This window comes from Diceros bicornis, chromosome 39 (genome assembly GCF_020826845.1).
Source record: "Diceros bicornis minor isolate mBicDic1 chromosome 39, mDicBic1.mat.cur, whole genome shotgun sequence".
In the NCBI taxonomy this organism is placed as follows: Eukaryota; Metazoa; Chordata; class Mammalia; order Perissodactyla; family Rhinocerotidae; genus Diceros; species Diceros bicornis.
In genome coordinates this window covers 11,598,703-11,614,679 of record NC_080778.1, presented here as the reverse complement: position 1 = coordinate 11,614,679, position 15,977 = coordinate 11,598,703, and the positions used below count along the sequence as shown (strand labels likewise).

General features: G+C 41.8%; 1 protein-coding gene across 1 annotated transcript in view; it reads left to right on the top strand.

Moving 5' to 3' along the window:
• The window catches only part of SNX9 (sorting nexin 9), a 104,466-nt gene extending 89,265 nt beyond the window's left edge, over positions 1–15,201 (top strand). The window contains exons 13-18 of the mRNA XM_058534082.1: positions 2,779–2,856; positions 5,814–5,890; positions 7,480–7,569; positions 9,684–9,798; positions 11,648–11,739; positions 13,532–15,201. Coding sequence (XP_058390065.1) covers positions 2,779–2,856; positions 5,814–5,890; positions 7,480–7,569; positions 9,684–9,798; positions 11,648–11,739; positions 13,532–13,579 — 500 coding nt within the window. The 3' untranslated portion in view covers positions 13,580–15,201. The remainder of the gene's footprint in view (positions 1–2,778; positions 2,857–5,813; positions 5,891–7,479; positions 7,570–9,683; positions 9,799–11,647; positions 11,740–13,531) is intronic.
• The last annotated feature ends 776 nt before the right edge of the window (positions 15,202–15,977 follow it).

The following is a 15,977-nucleotide window of genomic DNA, read 5'->3' as shown; positions in this document are numbered from 1 at the left end:
CAATTGGTAGTAGAAAATATATAAGAGGGTCAGACTAGGAGCAGGGCTGAGGGGAAAGAGGCAGTGGCAGCCCTGCTTTCCCCGCTGTTTCCATGTCCTCGAGAACTTCGTGTCCCCTCCTCCCCTTCATTTGTAGACTGTCATTCTGCTGGACCATGTTTTCCTGTGCTCCCGGAACCGTGCAACTCTGTTGTCAGGTAGCCCAGGAGAGAAACGTAGTCCGGGGTCCAGCTGTGGGGACCACGCCACAGCGTGCTGCCCCCTTACCCCTGAGGCTCAGAAGGCTCTAGAGGCCGACCACTGCTGCGGTAGATTCACACAGATACCGTCGACTGCCTTAGAGTCCAGGAGGTTCCTCCCCTGTGCATGCAGCCATCCTGCCCTTGCTGCCAGCACAGCCTTCTGAGTCCCAGAGAGAAGACTGAGCTCTAGCTGTGGATCGTCCGCATTAGTCTCTGGAAAAAGAGGCACTGCTAGTCGCTCACAAAGAATTTTCTGGCCTTCAACTCATATACCCTACAGGAATACTGGTTGTGGTCAGTTATTTCTTAAAAATAAAAATGCTTTCTAGTTTGAATTGTAAAAGTAATACATACCCACCTTTAAAGTATATCAGTACTGTGGTACTCAGCATATGAAGGAGCTTAATTATCTGTTTTTGTAAAGATTTTTTAAAAGGTGGTATTTTTCTTCTAAATAAGGGAAAAGAACTGGAATTTTGAAGTCAAAAAATAATTTTAATGAACAAGAAACTGAATCATGGAGTGAGTTGTAGATGAATTATTAAAATAGCAAAGCCAAGTTAATAGCAATATTAAGATCTATTAAATCCAGACCCAAAATCTAAGCCTTATATCAGGAGTTGGCAAACCATGGCCTACTGGCCAGATCTGGCTTGCCGCCTATTTTTGTAAATAAAGTGTTATTGGAACACAGCCATGCTCATTTATTTACGTACTGTCTGTGGCTACTTTCCTGTTACAGTGGTAAAGTTGAGTGCTTTCAGCAGAAACCTGTGGCCCCACAAAGCCTGAAATATTTGCTGTCTGGCCCTTTGCAGAAAAAAGGCCATGCCTTACGCTGAATGGCCCTCTACCATCACATAATATATCAGCAAAGTCACTTGTAGTGTACCAGCTGCTCACGCTTGAGGGCCCGACACCAGGAATAATCACAGTTACTCTTTTCTCATGGCAAAGAAATATGATGCTGTGTCCTAAATGCAGAACTAAGCCTGAAAAAATAGTATATACAAATGCAGCATTAAAAAACAAACTCCATTTCAAGGCTTTGGTCGCAGGGAATAACTCACGAACAGAAGGCAGGGTGACATCACCAAAATAGTAATTTAATTTTAAAATAATTTTAACTGTAAACTCTTAGGAGGCAAGACTAACAACTCATTTAAATCTGTATGTTCATTGAAAGCTGTTTTCCTTTTTTTTAGAAATATTTTAAATGAGTGTAAATCTAACAATCAGATCTTTTAGGGATATCACAGAAACCTGGGATTATGATTTCTTTTGAAGAATTAAATCCTTATGCCTGACATCTAATCCACCCCATGTCCTATATAACCCATAAGACCAAATCTCTGAAATACAGACTATCAGCTTACGGCTACTCTTTTTGGGAGGAGGGGGAGTTTGAAGTGCTTTGTTTAGAATTTGATTCAAACTTATCTTCTTTCTTCTTTTCTCTCACAAAAAAGTTTTTTAAAATTCCTAATCTGTAAGGTGAGAAGTCTAGCACATACTGGGTGTGGTGAAGCACATGGCGAGCGTCTTTAATCCTGGTATAGAGGCAAAAATTGAGTTACGAAAGGGTAAACAGTTTATTAAAATTATCTAAGCTAATATGGTTTGAAAACAGTTTCCTAATGACTGCAGCTTACAGACCGTACTTCACATTTCTCTGGACTAGATTTTTTTAAAGAAACATTTGAATTATTTTTCTTCTTTAATACTGCACTAAGTCTTCAAATGCAAATAATGGTTTCTTTTGAAAGGCAACAGATATGTTCAAGAGGACTATATACGGATGCAAAGAAAATAGGCTAAGATACAGAGACTCTTCTCTAGGAAGTTCTCCACAGTGATCCTAGACTCCTACAATTTTAGCACCAGCGGGAACCTTAGAGATCATTTCATTAATCTTATGATACAGACGAGAAAACTAAAATTCCTGCTCCCTGGTCATATGAAGTCTATTGTCTATTTCTCTCCACACTTTGTTGCTTCCAGTTTTGTTTTGTTTTGTAAGTAATCATTCATACATACGTAACAGAGTGGGGAAAGCAATGTAGTTTGAATGTCAAGTGCCAAATCCACCATTGATAGCCATGTGACGCTGGGCAAGTCAGTTTACCTATCTGAGCCTTGTGTGCCTAACCCACAAAATGGCGATGGTATATCTGCATCTGTTGAGGGAGTTCTTGTGAAGATCAAGTCAGGTGGTGTATATGAAAGTACTCCGTCAACTAGAAATCACCTTCTAAATGAGCTTCCACTTCTCTTTGATTTCATTCAGTGAATGAGAATGTGGGCAGTGGTGGTGGTGGTGAATAATAATAGCATCCACCATTCATTGAACAATCAATTAATGAAAAATTGAAAAAATGTTATTGAAAGAAACAATCATCTTATTGAAGAACATAGACTATTTTAAATCACTTTAAATTTCTTCTATTATAAAAGTAATCACTTTTAGAAAATAGTTGAAACCCATTTCTGTTTGCTTGGAGGCCTCGTTAACAATTTGTTCCTTTTTCTCTTTCAGCATTACCCAAGGAATATCAGAAGATAGGAAAGGCCCTGCAGAGTTTAGCAACAGTGTTTAGTTCTAGTGGTTATCAAGGTACGTCTGTGTTTATTTATTCGTTGGGCCTTCAGTGTCTTATCCAGACCGACGGCCCTCTTCAGGCTCTTGCAGACAAACAGTAACCCTGCAGTTAAGACCCCTTGTCACTGGTGCTCACAGTGGCCAGGCTATCTACTCGGGACTTTCGCAACCTCCCCTTATTACTTTTGAGAAAAGTGGAGGGTTGCTGTAATTTATATTTTTTTGCTAGTTTCTTTGTGCTCAGATATAGCCCTTGTGTTTTAATAAGACGTGTGGCTCTGATACGTAACACTCTGCCCTTGCTTTCATCTCTCTGCCAAACTGAAGTCAAGTCTTCCTGTTATAAAGGCCAGAACCCATCAAGGTCATTGGGAGGAAAAATTTTTGACTGAGTAACAAATCCATGTTGCCTTATGTCTCTCCGCAACTCATTATTTTCAGCTTATCTCATATTCTGTGTCTTACCTGTGGTATTTCGAGTTCATTGTCCGTTTACATTGACGACACTTGTGAAAACACTTGAGCTGTTTTTCCTTTATATTTTGGTTTATGTTTGCTAAGCTTATGGAGCAGGTAGGAAGTAAAAGTATTTGTCAGGTGAGTGGTACCTACTAAATTTGAGTGTGTCTCATCACTTACCGAAACAATAGAATTGGTTTATTTTTTTTTTTTATTTAATTTAATTCAAATTTAATTTTAATTTTAAATTTTAAATTTTTAAAGTATTTGAAAATACTCAAACACTTATTTCACTAAAATGTTTATCCTGATACCCAGGGAAGATAGGTCTTTGGATGTCAGTGTCTGAGTATTTTCAGGAACAAGAAATTAGTCTCACCAAAATTTAAGATTTGGGGCCCCCATATATGACTATTTCTCATTGGCCTGTCTGAAATGTGTCTTGTAATCAGAACTTTTAGACTGGACAGGAACTTTGAAGATTGGTTTGGCTCCCTCATTTTCAAGATGAGGATCCTGAGGCCTGGAAGGATAAGCATCTTGGCCAGGGTACCACAGGTGCTTGATGGAGGAGCCAAGACTAGAGCCATATCCATTGCTAGGAGCTGGGTGGATCTCTAAGAGCCCATTCGTCTTTGTGGTTCTGTAGTATCTTGACAGGATGAGAGCATTTGTTCTGGAGAGTCTGGAAAAACATTTGGTTGGTCCCCATGGCATCCTTACATGTCAGAGCTCACCTGAATCCACGCCTTCCTTAAACCTCCCTGAGGTCCCTCTCTGTTCTTCACCCCCACCCTCACTTCCCACCATACCTCTTAGTCCGCAAAGTCCCTGTGGGAGAACTAGCTCTGCATCTGGAGCCCTTCCAGGTCTGGTCCCTCACACCAGCCCACATGCTTCTAGTACAAGCTCGGTGGGTGCCTCCTTGTCCCAGCAGAGTTCCTCTGCCTATGGAAGGCTCCCTTTCCCAGCCACCCATGCCCCCAGACTCAGTGGCTTGCCTGGGGTGCAGGGCTCCCCTCTTTCTGGATTAATTCCGTTGGATTTCTTCATTCCTGCAGCGCTTCAGTGACTTTAAGGAAAAGTATGACTTTTTGGTTTATTTGGTATTTTCTTATTATGATGAGAGCAGCAGTCTTTTGCAGTCATCCACATCCTAACTAGAAATGGAACTTCTCCAAGTTTAGATTTTTAAGCCTAACAATGATCCTTCCAGTAATTTCAGAGTTCATTGCTAGGTTATAACAGATGTGCCCAGATTTGGAGTCTCTTGTCACTTGAAGTCACTTATAAAACTTAGAAATCATTCAGAGCTAGATCATAGAATTTTTAAAGAACAATTCACTTGTTCTCCTGGTCGATGCGTAGAAACAATGATCCAATCCAGTAGCAAAAGGCACCCCTAATATCACCTACCTGGTGATTTCTAAACACCATGTCACCCCAAAATGAACCAGGGCTCCTGCTTAGCAGAAGAACTCTGCTGCCAATTTGAAGAGCCTTCCACTGGCCGGTGAGGAGAAGATTTGAACGTTAGTGAAAATAATCATTGCTGTGGAGTGAAGCATGTCAGTGTTTCAATCCAGACTTGCAGTGATGCTTAAACAACGTTAATCTCAGTCACCTTTAGAGGATGGTAGGGAATCAACTCATTCTGAAGACTGTGAAGAGAAGGAATCAAGTATTTAACCTGCTTTTCCTATTCAAACTATACCTCAAGGTAACCAAAAAGTTGATAAAGGGAAGTTTGTCTTTAGAGAAGTATTTCAGCTAATAAAGGAGGGGTGATAGAAGTAGAATAGCAGCATTTTGCAAACCCATACTAAAATGGAAGATCTTGACAGTGATCCTTTGTGGCTTCTAACATCACACAGAATAGAAATAACTGGACATCATGTCTTCTGAATCTGATCAAGCCTCTAGATCTAATGAGTAGTGTAAAAAAAATATAGGAGACAGGACTGTGTTAAATCATCACCACAGAGATGCAGTCAGCAGAACCTAGTCGGGGCGGGGGGAGGGGCGTGTACGAAGGCAAATGAGCTGCTTCTTCAACCCCCAAAGAGAAATTTGCCAGGAAAAAAAAGGGGAGAAGGAGCCTGTAGATTTAAAAAACCCGTCGGCTCGTGCCAGGTGGACCTTCTTGGCGTCCTGATTCAATGAGCCAACTTGATTCGAGATGCCAGCTTCCTGACTGGATAATTTATACTAGGAACAATTGTCTTCTGAGGTGTGATATTGGTGTATTGTCCTTATTTTTAAAAGACTTGTTATCTTTTAGGTAAAATCTATGGGTGAAATGTCATGTGACCGGTGAAAGGGGGCGGTAGGAAGTGGACAGTATAGGTGAAAGGAGATTGACCATGAGCTGTTAATAGGGAAACCAGGTGGTGGATAGATGGGGGCTCTTTATACTATTCTCTACTTTTTAAAAGTTTTAAACTTTCTATAATAAATTTTTTAAATAAATGAAAAGAAAATATAACCACTGATATAAGTGTAATGATTTTCAGGTGAAACAGATCTCAATGATGCAATAACAGAAGCGGGAAAGACTTATGAAGAAATTGCCAGTCTCGTGGCAGAACAGGTATTAACATAAACATGCAATTCCAGTGAAGATTTTGTGGCAGCTAATCCACATATTTAATTTAAAACCTGTTTTAAGACAAACTTTCCAAATGGATATCCTCCTCTTTTCTCTCCCTATGTAAAGTGTATTTGGTCATAGTGTCTCTTAGGTTAAGCTAAGGTGATGGATAAATTTGTCATCAAGAAATCTAAATGAGTACCTTCCAGTGTTGATGGCTCAGATCCACTCTTAGCCATCAGGGGCTTAGAACATACAGGAAAGGGCATTGCTCAGGTCCCCAGCTGGACTCTTACGTAGCCTCTCTGTGCCTTGGTTTCCTCATCTGGTAAATTTTGACGGTAGCACCTACCTCGTAAGGATCTCAGGATGCAACAGCTAATAAGGAGGAAGCCCCCACTCAGGTCCCTGGCATGGAGCGGGTTTTTGTCACAGCCACGTAGCTTTTACTGGAGTCTTCAGTAGCCCGATTTCAATTCTTTTTACAAATAACAATTAGTAAGTTCCCATCTAAGTTGTTTCAAATCCCTAAATTGAAAAAAAAATTGTTTCAGATGACTTCTTGAAATATGTGCACACATGCGTGCACATTCATGTGGACATTAACCACCTGCCTGATACGTGTAAAAAAGATCAATTTTTGGGCCGCCCCCGTGGCTTAGTGGTTAAGTGTGCGCACTCCGCTGCTGGCGGCCCGGGTTCGGATCCCAGGTGTGCACTGACGTGCCGGTTCTCCGGCCATGCTGACACCGCGTCCCAGATACAGCAACTAGAAGGATGTGCAACTATGACATACAACTATCTACTGGGGCTTTGGGGGAAAAATAAATATATAAAATTATAAAAAAAAAAAAAGATCAATTTTTAGAACTGTGCGTGACATAGCTATTAAAAATTATAATTCAGTGGAGCCAGCTCCGTGGCGTAGTGGTTAAGTTCGTGCGCTCCGCTTTGGCGGCCCAGGGTTCGCGGGTTCCGACCCTGGGCTCAGACCTGCGCACCACTCATCAAGCCATGCTGTGGCAGACGTTCCACATGTAAAGTGGGGGAGGGTGGGCACAGCTGTTAGCTCAGGGCCAGTCTTCCTCAGCAAAAAGAGGAGGATTGGCAATGGATGTTAGCTCAGTGAATCTTCCTCACCAAAAAAAAAAAATTATAACTCGGAAAAATGGAAAAATTTAAAGTTACCACTTAAAATGATTACCAGATTTAATAATGTTTTTATATTCTTTACTAAAATTTAGACATTAAACTATAACATCTTATTTGCTTATATGTAAACACACTACATTAACTAGGCTTTTTTCCTTACAGTGTTATATTTTGGGCCACCTCAAAATAGCTAATTTTACCAACCAACCTAAAAATTATTTGATGTTTTATTTTCTTTACAACCTGTGATCGAGAGTATAGTAGTGTTGGGGACTGTTTTCTTACAGGAAAATGAGGCTGAATGCTTAACATTCAGTAACTTAACGTAGTCCCTCGGAGGTGGGTTTGGCTAACATATTCCTCAGATCTAACAGTTTTCTTTTCCTTGATTGTCTGAATTCCTCTGCCAATAACAACCAACTTATGTCTTGTTATAGCCAAAGAAAGATCTCCATTTCCTGATGGAGTGTAATCATGAATACAAGGGTTTCCTTGGCTGCTTCCCTGATATCATTGGCGCTCACAAGGTAACTGGATCGTGGAAGTTTACGGAGGACGGCGCTGGTCAGTCAGGGCCCACGTGCTTGGCTGCCGGCTCGGCCTCGCCGTTCAGCCCACTCCTGAGTCAGGAGGGGAGGCCCTCTGAAGTCAGCTGGAACTGCTGACGTGTTTCAACAGTGAGGTCCCATGACACGTTTAGCTACATGGGTGGTTTTTAAATTTCTGTTATTCTATAAAAAGATTGTTTTGAGGGAAGTAAAAAGACGAACAGTGTTTCTTTATGCATGTAATTAGATCAGGTATCAAACAAAATTATCATGGGGTTTGAAATTCCAGACAATAACAGGAATAATACTTTCCCTTATCAGTGAGACCCCTGTAGGCTGCGTGGGCAAGTCCTCAAAGATCCTTCCCTGTCAAGGCAAAATAAGATTTTCTGTTCCTGAGCCTAGCGAAGGGTTTCCTAATTAAAATTAAAATGGGCAATATTGATTTTATATGCTTATATTAATAAAAAGGAAACTATCTAATTCCCATCAGAAAGATACTTTTAGGGGGCCGGCCCAGTGGCCCTGGGTTTGCGGGTTCAGATCCCAGGCATAGATGTACACACTGCTCATCAAGCCAGGCTGTGGCAGCATCCCACGTACAAAATAGAGGAAGATTGGCACAGATGTTAGCTCAGCGACAGTCTTCCTTGGGCAAAAAGAAGAAGATTGGCCCTGAGCTAACATCGGTTGCCAATCTTCATCACCAAAAAAAAAAGTATATATATATTTTTAAACTAAATAAAAAATTGGTTTAGGGTGTCCTCACATTTCGATTCTGGTTAATTTTTCTCTCCCTGTTTCAAAATCTGTATATTAACCTCAGATTCATGGGTATTTTATCAACTGTAGTACTCTAGGATGTTGTGATGTATTCGGATTTGTTAGGAAAATCTCGATAAAGGACTGATCTGTGAGCCTAACAATCCTGACATGTGGCTGTTTTAGCATTTGGCTTGTAATTGAAGTATCGTGAAGAGGTGGCATAGGTAAATAAGAAAGTCTGTGCAGCTTCAGATAACAGAAAACTCAGAACATTTTCTTTATCCACTCATCTGTCAATGGACACTTAGGTTGTTTCCATATCTTGGCTATTGTAAATAATGCAGCAGTGACCATGGGGGTGTAGCAAGCTCTTTGAGATAGTGATTTTGTTTCCTTTGGATATATTACCAGAAGTGGAATTGTTAGGACAGCAGGTCTCAAAAAATTCTCATCACGGGGAAAAAAAGTTTGTCACTGTGTGAGGTGATAGATGTTAACAAAACTTATTGTGGTAATCATTTCACAATATATATACCTGTCAAATCATTATGTTGTACACCTTAAACTAATATAATGTTGTATGTCAATTGTCTCTCAGTTAAACTGGGGGGAAAATAAAAATCTCAGTTAAAAAAACCCTCAGAACAGTTAGCTTGTTGTAGGAAATTATGCCAGCAGAGTTAGAGTTCTAGGCATGGAGCCTAATTTATGCAAGAGTAGAGAGTTTTTCTTTCCACACGGCTCTGAGTAATGAGTGATGTGATGATCCTGGAGAGGGAGATGTTTGGCAGCTTTTACAACTACTTCCATCCAAGTATTAATTTAAAGTTGATTTGGTGCTTCTTACAGACGTCATAATAAAGCTCCAGCCTGGCGATCAGCACGCGTAAGCACCAGCTTATAAAACACTCTGTAACAGAAGAGACAGAGGGGACCCCTGTGCATACGGTAGACTGTCCCTACTCAGATGACTTGCCAAACCTGCCAATGCCTGTTTTCCTCTTATGTCCTACTCTCACGCTGGAATGGCTTGTAAATATACAGAAATAGCGTGCTCTTTGGTTTTTTCTATTTTGTTGTAGCGTAAAACTATAAATCTTAGCTTAGTTATATTTTTCAATAGCAGCCTTTGTGCTTCCAAGTGACTTACAGGAAGTTACATGTAGGTGCTTTCCTGTGTTCTTATTTTGTGGGGACATTTTCCTGTTCAGGTTATAAAAGTAACAAGCGAGTCAGTAATAGAACATGGTAGCACTGTTATATTTTAAACGAATGACTAATCCTTTTAGCTTTGTTTTCTTAATACCGTTGCATTTTGTATTTCACAGGGAGCAATAGAAAAAGTGAAAGAAAGTGATAAACTGGTTGCCACTAGCAAGATCACCCCACAGGACAAGCAGAACATGGTGAAACGCGTCGGCACCATGTCCTACGCGTTGCAAGGTAAGACCAGAGGTTTGTGTGTAGCTGGTGGAGAATTTTCCCCCCAGCAAAGTTGCTATTTTCCTCACTGGAGAGAAAGCCAACTGTGAATAGCAGTTAAATAAATAAAAGCTGATTTAAAATATCCTCATAAGCCTCTTGTTTGCAGGATCCTAGCGTTAATGAAAATCTGCAGTGTTTATTTACTCTCACACATTTACCTGACATAATTGTGAATGACAGCTTGATTAAACTTGTACATTTTTATTTCTTAGAGACATTGGAGATGCCTTTTCTAGCCCCTAATATCAGTGCCTATCGTAATGCTCTGTTAGATTCCAGAGTCCAGCCTTCAGCAGTGTGTAACCTCCATGCCCCAGGACCACAGGGTGTAAAGGGAGTTTGGACGTAGCATTTTTGGCATAGTTTGACTGTTAGTAAAAAGATATCAATTAATTTTTATATCTTTGAGTGTTTTCCGGTAGATAGGAGCAGTGAATGGATTTTTCCTGCTTTGGTGGATGGATAGAATGTGCAGGGGCAAAGGAGCAAGGGGAGGGGTGTTAAAATATGACCAGAAGCACACAAAATAATGGTCCAGTTCTGTCACTGGCCTTCAGGAATAAAGCACACTTGCAGGTTATTGGGGAATAAATTTTGGTGATTGTGGAGGGCCTTTAAAGCCAGGCAGAAGAGTCTAGACTTGATGGGGGCATTAAGAAGCCATTAAGAAAAAGCAGTGCTCAAGGGAGAAGGGTTTGATAGTTACATGGATGGGGCAGATGTTAGTCAGACAGCCCAAGCGGAAGACCAGCGCTTCTGCAGTCTGGGAGTTTGAGGACCTGAAGAAGATGAGGTGCGGGGGGAAGAGAAGGAAGCATATTTGCAGGCTTTTCCAAGGAGCAACCTTGAGGACTAGGGAATTAGGGGAGAAAGAGAAGAATGTGTGCAAGATTTCCAGAACTAAGGCAACTAGGGACAGAAAAGGGGGAAACTTGATTGAAGATTTGAGTTTTAAGGGTTTGAAATGGGGAATTTGGTTTTGAACTTAGGTTTGAGGTAAATGAGAAATTTTGTACAACTTCAGGTAACTGAATATGAAACTCAGAACAGTAGGCTTTCTGTGGGAATTTATGCCAGCATTTGGCTCTCTAGGCCTGGGATATGAGGGAGAAGGCAGGTGGAGAGGTGATGAGGAGCTCTGATAAGGGAGGCCTCGCTGGAGTTGGTGATGGGGTAGGTGTGGTACTGAGACAGATTTCAATAAGGGATTCATTTGCTGAATTGATATGTTCAGCACAGTTGAAAAATGGGCTTCGATCCTATTGCCTGATAAGAGGTTGAGGTCTGAGGCCTGGTGCTCGGGCTGCGAAGCTCCATGACTGAAGAGGGTCTTCCACTGCGTGTCCTCATCTGCTCAGCCTTTCAGAGGCACCTCGAGAAACATGCCTAGGCGGTCGCTGTGCGAGAGGGGACGTGGAGCACCAGGCAGCCCTGCCAGGTCCACCTTTACGTAAACAGACTTGACGTTCTGAACTGCTATCACGTGTAGAGAATACACCACGTCAGTTTCCTACTCAATCAATTCTGTTAAAACAATAGTCCCCATCTGGGTGATTATCCGTATTGGATTTCATAGTATTTAATTTGCAGATCAACAAAAATCATCCATCTACTGGAAAGTGGTGTTTGCCATCAGCTGTTCGAGTTGTTTTTCTAGCCTCTTTATGAAGTGATTTGCCGAGAACTGGCAGTGCCTGCTGACAACCAGATTAAGTCCAGTTGGTGGTGGAGCCTAACCAAGCAGAGATACCAGGTGGTGTCCTTGGGCGTCTCGGGGGACTGACGGATGTCTTGGTTTTGGTTGTAGCTGAGATGAATCACTTCCACAGTAACCGGATCTACGACTACAACAGCGTCATCCGCCTGTACCTGGATCAGCAAGTGCAGTTCTACGAGACGGTGAGTCGGCCTTCCCCCCGGGTCCTCGTGCGCGCATGGCAGAGGGGCTTCCTGGTCCCTTACTCTGACCGCATAAGGTTCATCTGTTTGTATTTTTTTAATTCTAAGTAATAAACCAAAGAAGGCTAAATATTGAACAGGGTTTTTTTTTAAATCACTTTTAATTATATCTGCCTTTTCCTTTTTGAGTAACACTGGGTTAGAAAAGGTTTTCTTTTGAAGAAGAAAGGGTATTGGGTGCTGGTTGTGAGGCCCAAGAAGCCCTCATTGTGTGGTCCCTGCCCTCCCTCCCAGCCTGTGTGTGCACAGGGATGCTGTGGATGAGAGCAGGCTCTCTGCTGGGGCCGGAGCCTGGCACCGCACAGACACCACAGGCCCTCTTTGTTCGCCAGTGAGGTTTCGCAGTGTCCCAGAGGAATTTCAGGAAGAAAACAAGAGAGAGAGAGCAAAACCTTAAATATTTTCATTCAGAAAACAATAATGAAAACATAATCTTGTATACCTCTGCACAGTAATTTTGTTGTTTACCAGAGTGTACAGAAAACAGATCTAGCATGTCAATGGAAACGCAGGCATCTGAAGACAGGTCCTGTGACTTTATAACTGACCATGTATTGGCTGCTGTGCGTGTCTTACTCAAGTGTTCCACCGTTTCCGTGGTATCATCTCACATGTGTTCAGCGATAATGGTAGGCAAGCCCCCAATTCACATCCATGCGGTCACCTTTGGGCTAGACACTGCCGAAAACGTCTGTCTCCAGTAGCAGATTCTTGAACGGGAGCTCTGACTGAAGTGCTTAATGCATATTGTGAATTGTGGGTTGGAGACAGTTGGTTTCAGAGACGAGCTCACAGAAAGAATTCCCTTTAGCAGCCTTCTTCCTCACAGTGTGTGGTTCCTGTGCTCTCTAACTGCACACTTTTTTATTATTAACTTGTGCCAGTAGGGCTGCCTTTCATTGTGTATTAGAATAGCAGATTACATTGTTCTGTGTGAGAAAATAATTGAAGGGCAACTCTTGAAATTCTGATAATATTGATTTGTTAAATAATTCTCAAGGCCGAGTGAGGTTTAATTATCAATTACATTATAATTCAAAATAGAAAACCAGGTATTTAATGACTATCTTTGTTAGAGCTAACATAGTTTCGTGAGACGGTAATCTTTAAATTATTAAAATCTGCATATTTATTCATGGAGCAAACACTTATTGAGTGCCTGTATATTAAGAACTTAGTCCAGTGCTCAGGCTTCAGGGATGACTAAGACAACTGTGTCTTCCAGGAGCGTGTGGTCTCCATGGGGGCAGCAGAGGCCCGTAATCCTAACTGCAGGACAGCATTAGCTTTATGCGGAAGGTGCATACTGTGTGCCCGCTGTGTAGTAGCCGTGGGTGTGATCAGGTTTCCGTGCTAGTCAACCGGGCCTTAGGAGTTCAGAGGTGTCCACGATGGCAGGGAAATCGAGGCAAGCACGGAGACCCGACCCTCCAGCCTCACTGAAGGGAAGGCGAATTGTCTGGAAATGCTGCTGTGTGGAGGGACAGGGGCTGGGCCTAGGAAGGAGCTGGGGCTTCCTGCAGGCTGGGCACCGCCGATGGCAACACCACCTGGGGTGTAAGGAGGTCTCTCCAGCAGAGGGGAAGCTGGGTTGGTGCCGGAAGAGACGAGAAGCATAGACCAGTGAAAGTATTTGAAATTTTTGTAATGTTTGACACATAAGAGGTGGAAATAATAGAATACTATGAAGTCATAATGGGAGTAATATCTCAAAATTGTGTTTCTTCACCAGATTGCAGAAAAGCTGAGGCAGGCCCTCGGCCGCTTCCCGGTTATGTAGGACAGAACCGAACATGAAGAAAACTCCGAAGTGCTTCTTTCTGACTTGGGGCAATGCAATTCGATTTTTTTCCCCCTATCATCCAAAACAAAAAAAAAAGGAAAGAAAGAAAACCAAAAAGAAGTAGAGTTGCAACAACTGCCTTTATTAACCAGCCTAAATGCATCCGTTCTCTAGGGACGGGCTTCTTTTGTTCATTGCCACACCCGTCATTAACCAGTGGAAATTGTCTCTATTTTTGGCAAGTACTTAAGTTATCAGAATTTTGAATGGAAAATGAGAGGTTTCCCCCACTGATATTTTACATGAAATTATAATTTATAAGTCACCCATGATCTTCCAATTCTTACCCAATGTCAGATAATTACTAATTGCTTTCTTAAAAATATGAAATATGCCAGAGTAAAAAATATATATGTTTGTATATTTTTATAACTTTTCAGTCTTTTGGGATTCCTGTCTATTTAGGAAAATCCACATGCCTTTCACTGACATATTTATGACTCAAGTGCTTACGTTTTCAGAAGAGAGGAAGCAGAGAGGGGCTCCTGGGGCTGCCGGCACCCTCGTGTGCACCTCAGTGGGCTTCACTGTCCCTTAGGGGACACAGCTTGGCAAAAACCGACGATCAGATTCACCTGCCCTCACTTTCCTTAGGAATGTTCTTGAAGTGTTGTCTTCCCTGAGGAGTGCTTTCTCTCCTGGAGCCTCCTTCCTGAGCATGGTTAAGGCATGCTTTACGCTAGAAAGAATACCTTGAAAGCGTTGGGGATGTGTTTGAAATGCTCTGGCTGCTCCCGGGGGTGGAGCCGGTGTGCTGACTCCTGTGCTCAGGGAGGAGTGCTCTGGGGGACAAACGCTGCTCCAGAGCTTTCGACCCTGTTTTCAGTCCTCAGCCGTGCAGTCAGACATAATGAGAAGTGCCTGCAAGAGCATGATGTGCCCCTTGATGTGGACTGTAGACTAGCGGGCCGCTTGGTATAATCTGAAAAGACGAAGAACACAGTTGAGTAAAATGGAAAAGTTTAGGGGCTGTTAGGGCGGCAGCTTGAATAAAGCACAGTAATCCCAGAGCATTTGTGTTCAAGAAAAAGTTCAGAGTGACGTTCTTCTGGACTGTATCCTAAACTTCAGGCAGAATTTTTCTGATCACTAGTACTTCAGTTAATGGTGTAAAGCAAAAGAGAATCTTTGCAAACCGTCAGCTTGACTCTGAACACTCGCAGACACGCACTGCCTCCCTCCTGCAGACGAGATGTCCATCCTCCACAGCTGCCTTACGACGTTCTCCAACTGCTTTCAGTTTTCTGACCTAATAATTATCTTATAGAAAATGGAAAGTTTGGGCCAGCATAAATAAAGTGAAACCAAAAATTAAGTAGAAGAGGAAATCAAGTGAAGATGAATATGAGAACTTCTTGTTCTTTAATATCACGGGTTTTTGTTAATGTTTTATAAGTAGTTTTCCCTACTTGATTTTTCTTTTGTAAAATCTCATAGAACAGTGTTTATGATACAGCCATTTAATATATGTACAAATTGTAAAGAATATGTATAAATGTTTTACACAAATGTAAGAGCATGTAGAAGGCAACATATAAATAAATTGTTAAAAAAATGTACAGTAAATTCTCAAAGCACTTTTTCAAAACACTTTTTGGTGTTTTTGTGTGATTTTTTTTTTTTTCTTTTTTGGATAATTGCTTCTTGTTCCCAGCTGCTGAACAGTCCAGGTAATGAATTTTTCCCCAAAATTTATTTCTCCTGACATGAATTAATTCTAATTTCTTAAGTCAGAGTTATCAATCCTGGAAGCATATCGTCATCACCTGGAGAGCTGTAAGAAACAAACACGCTGATGCCCAGTGTATTAGGGCTGTCGAGAGAAACAACCTGCAGGTGTGTGTGTGTGTGTGTGTGTGTTTTCCTTGGGTTATGTTTACTCTTGTTGGTGCCCTGTAACTTATGTTCTATGGTGTTCTATGGTGTAAAAATCTTACGTTACATGATAAGAGAATAAGAGAGGAAAGAAAGACTTGCTTTACACACACAAGCAGGTACTCAAAATAAGGAGGAAATGCTCGTGGCAATCCTCATTTCTGTAACTAGTTGTGTCGTCGTACCTGGTATTTGTAACTACCTTCTTCCCTTACCCATCCCATATTTCCTATGCCTTCAGCAAGCATCTCATCTGGTCCTGATTCTTTCTTTACCTGGTGGGGTGACCCTAACCTTCATTCCTGAAGGGTCTCAGCCATTCATAGTCCTGCCTGGATTGGGTTGTAGTTTTCCATTGACCATAATCACAGGACATGGTAATACCAAGAGACGCCCTAAGGGATCTCCTGTAATCCAGACGTGTTCTTCCTTACCTCCATTGTGGGGTAGCAGTCCAATT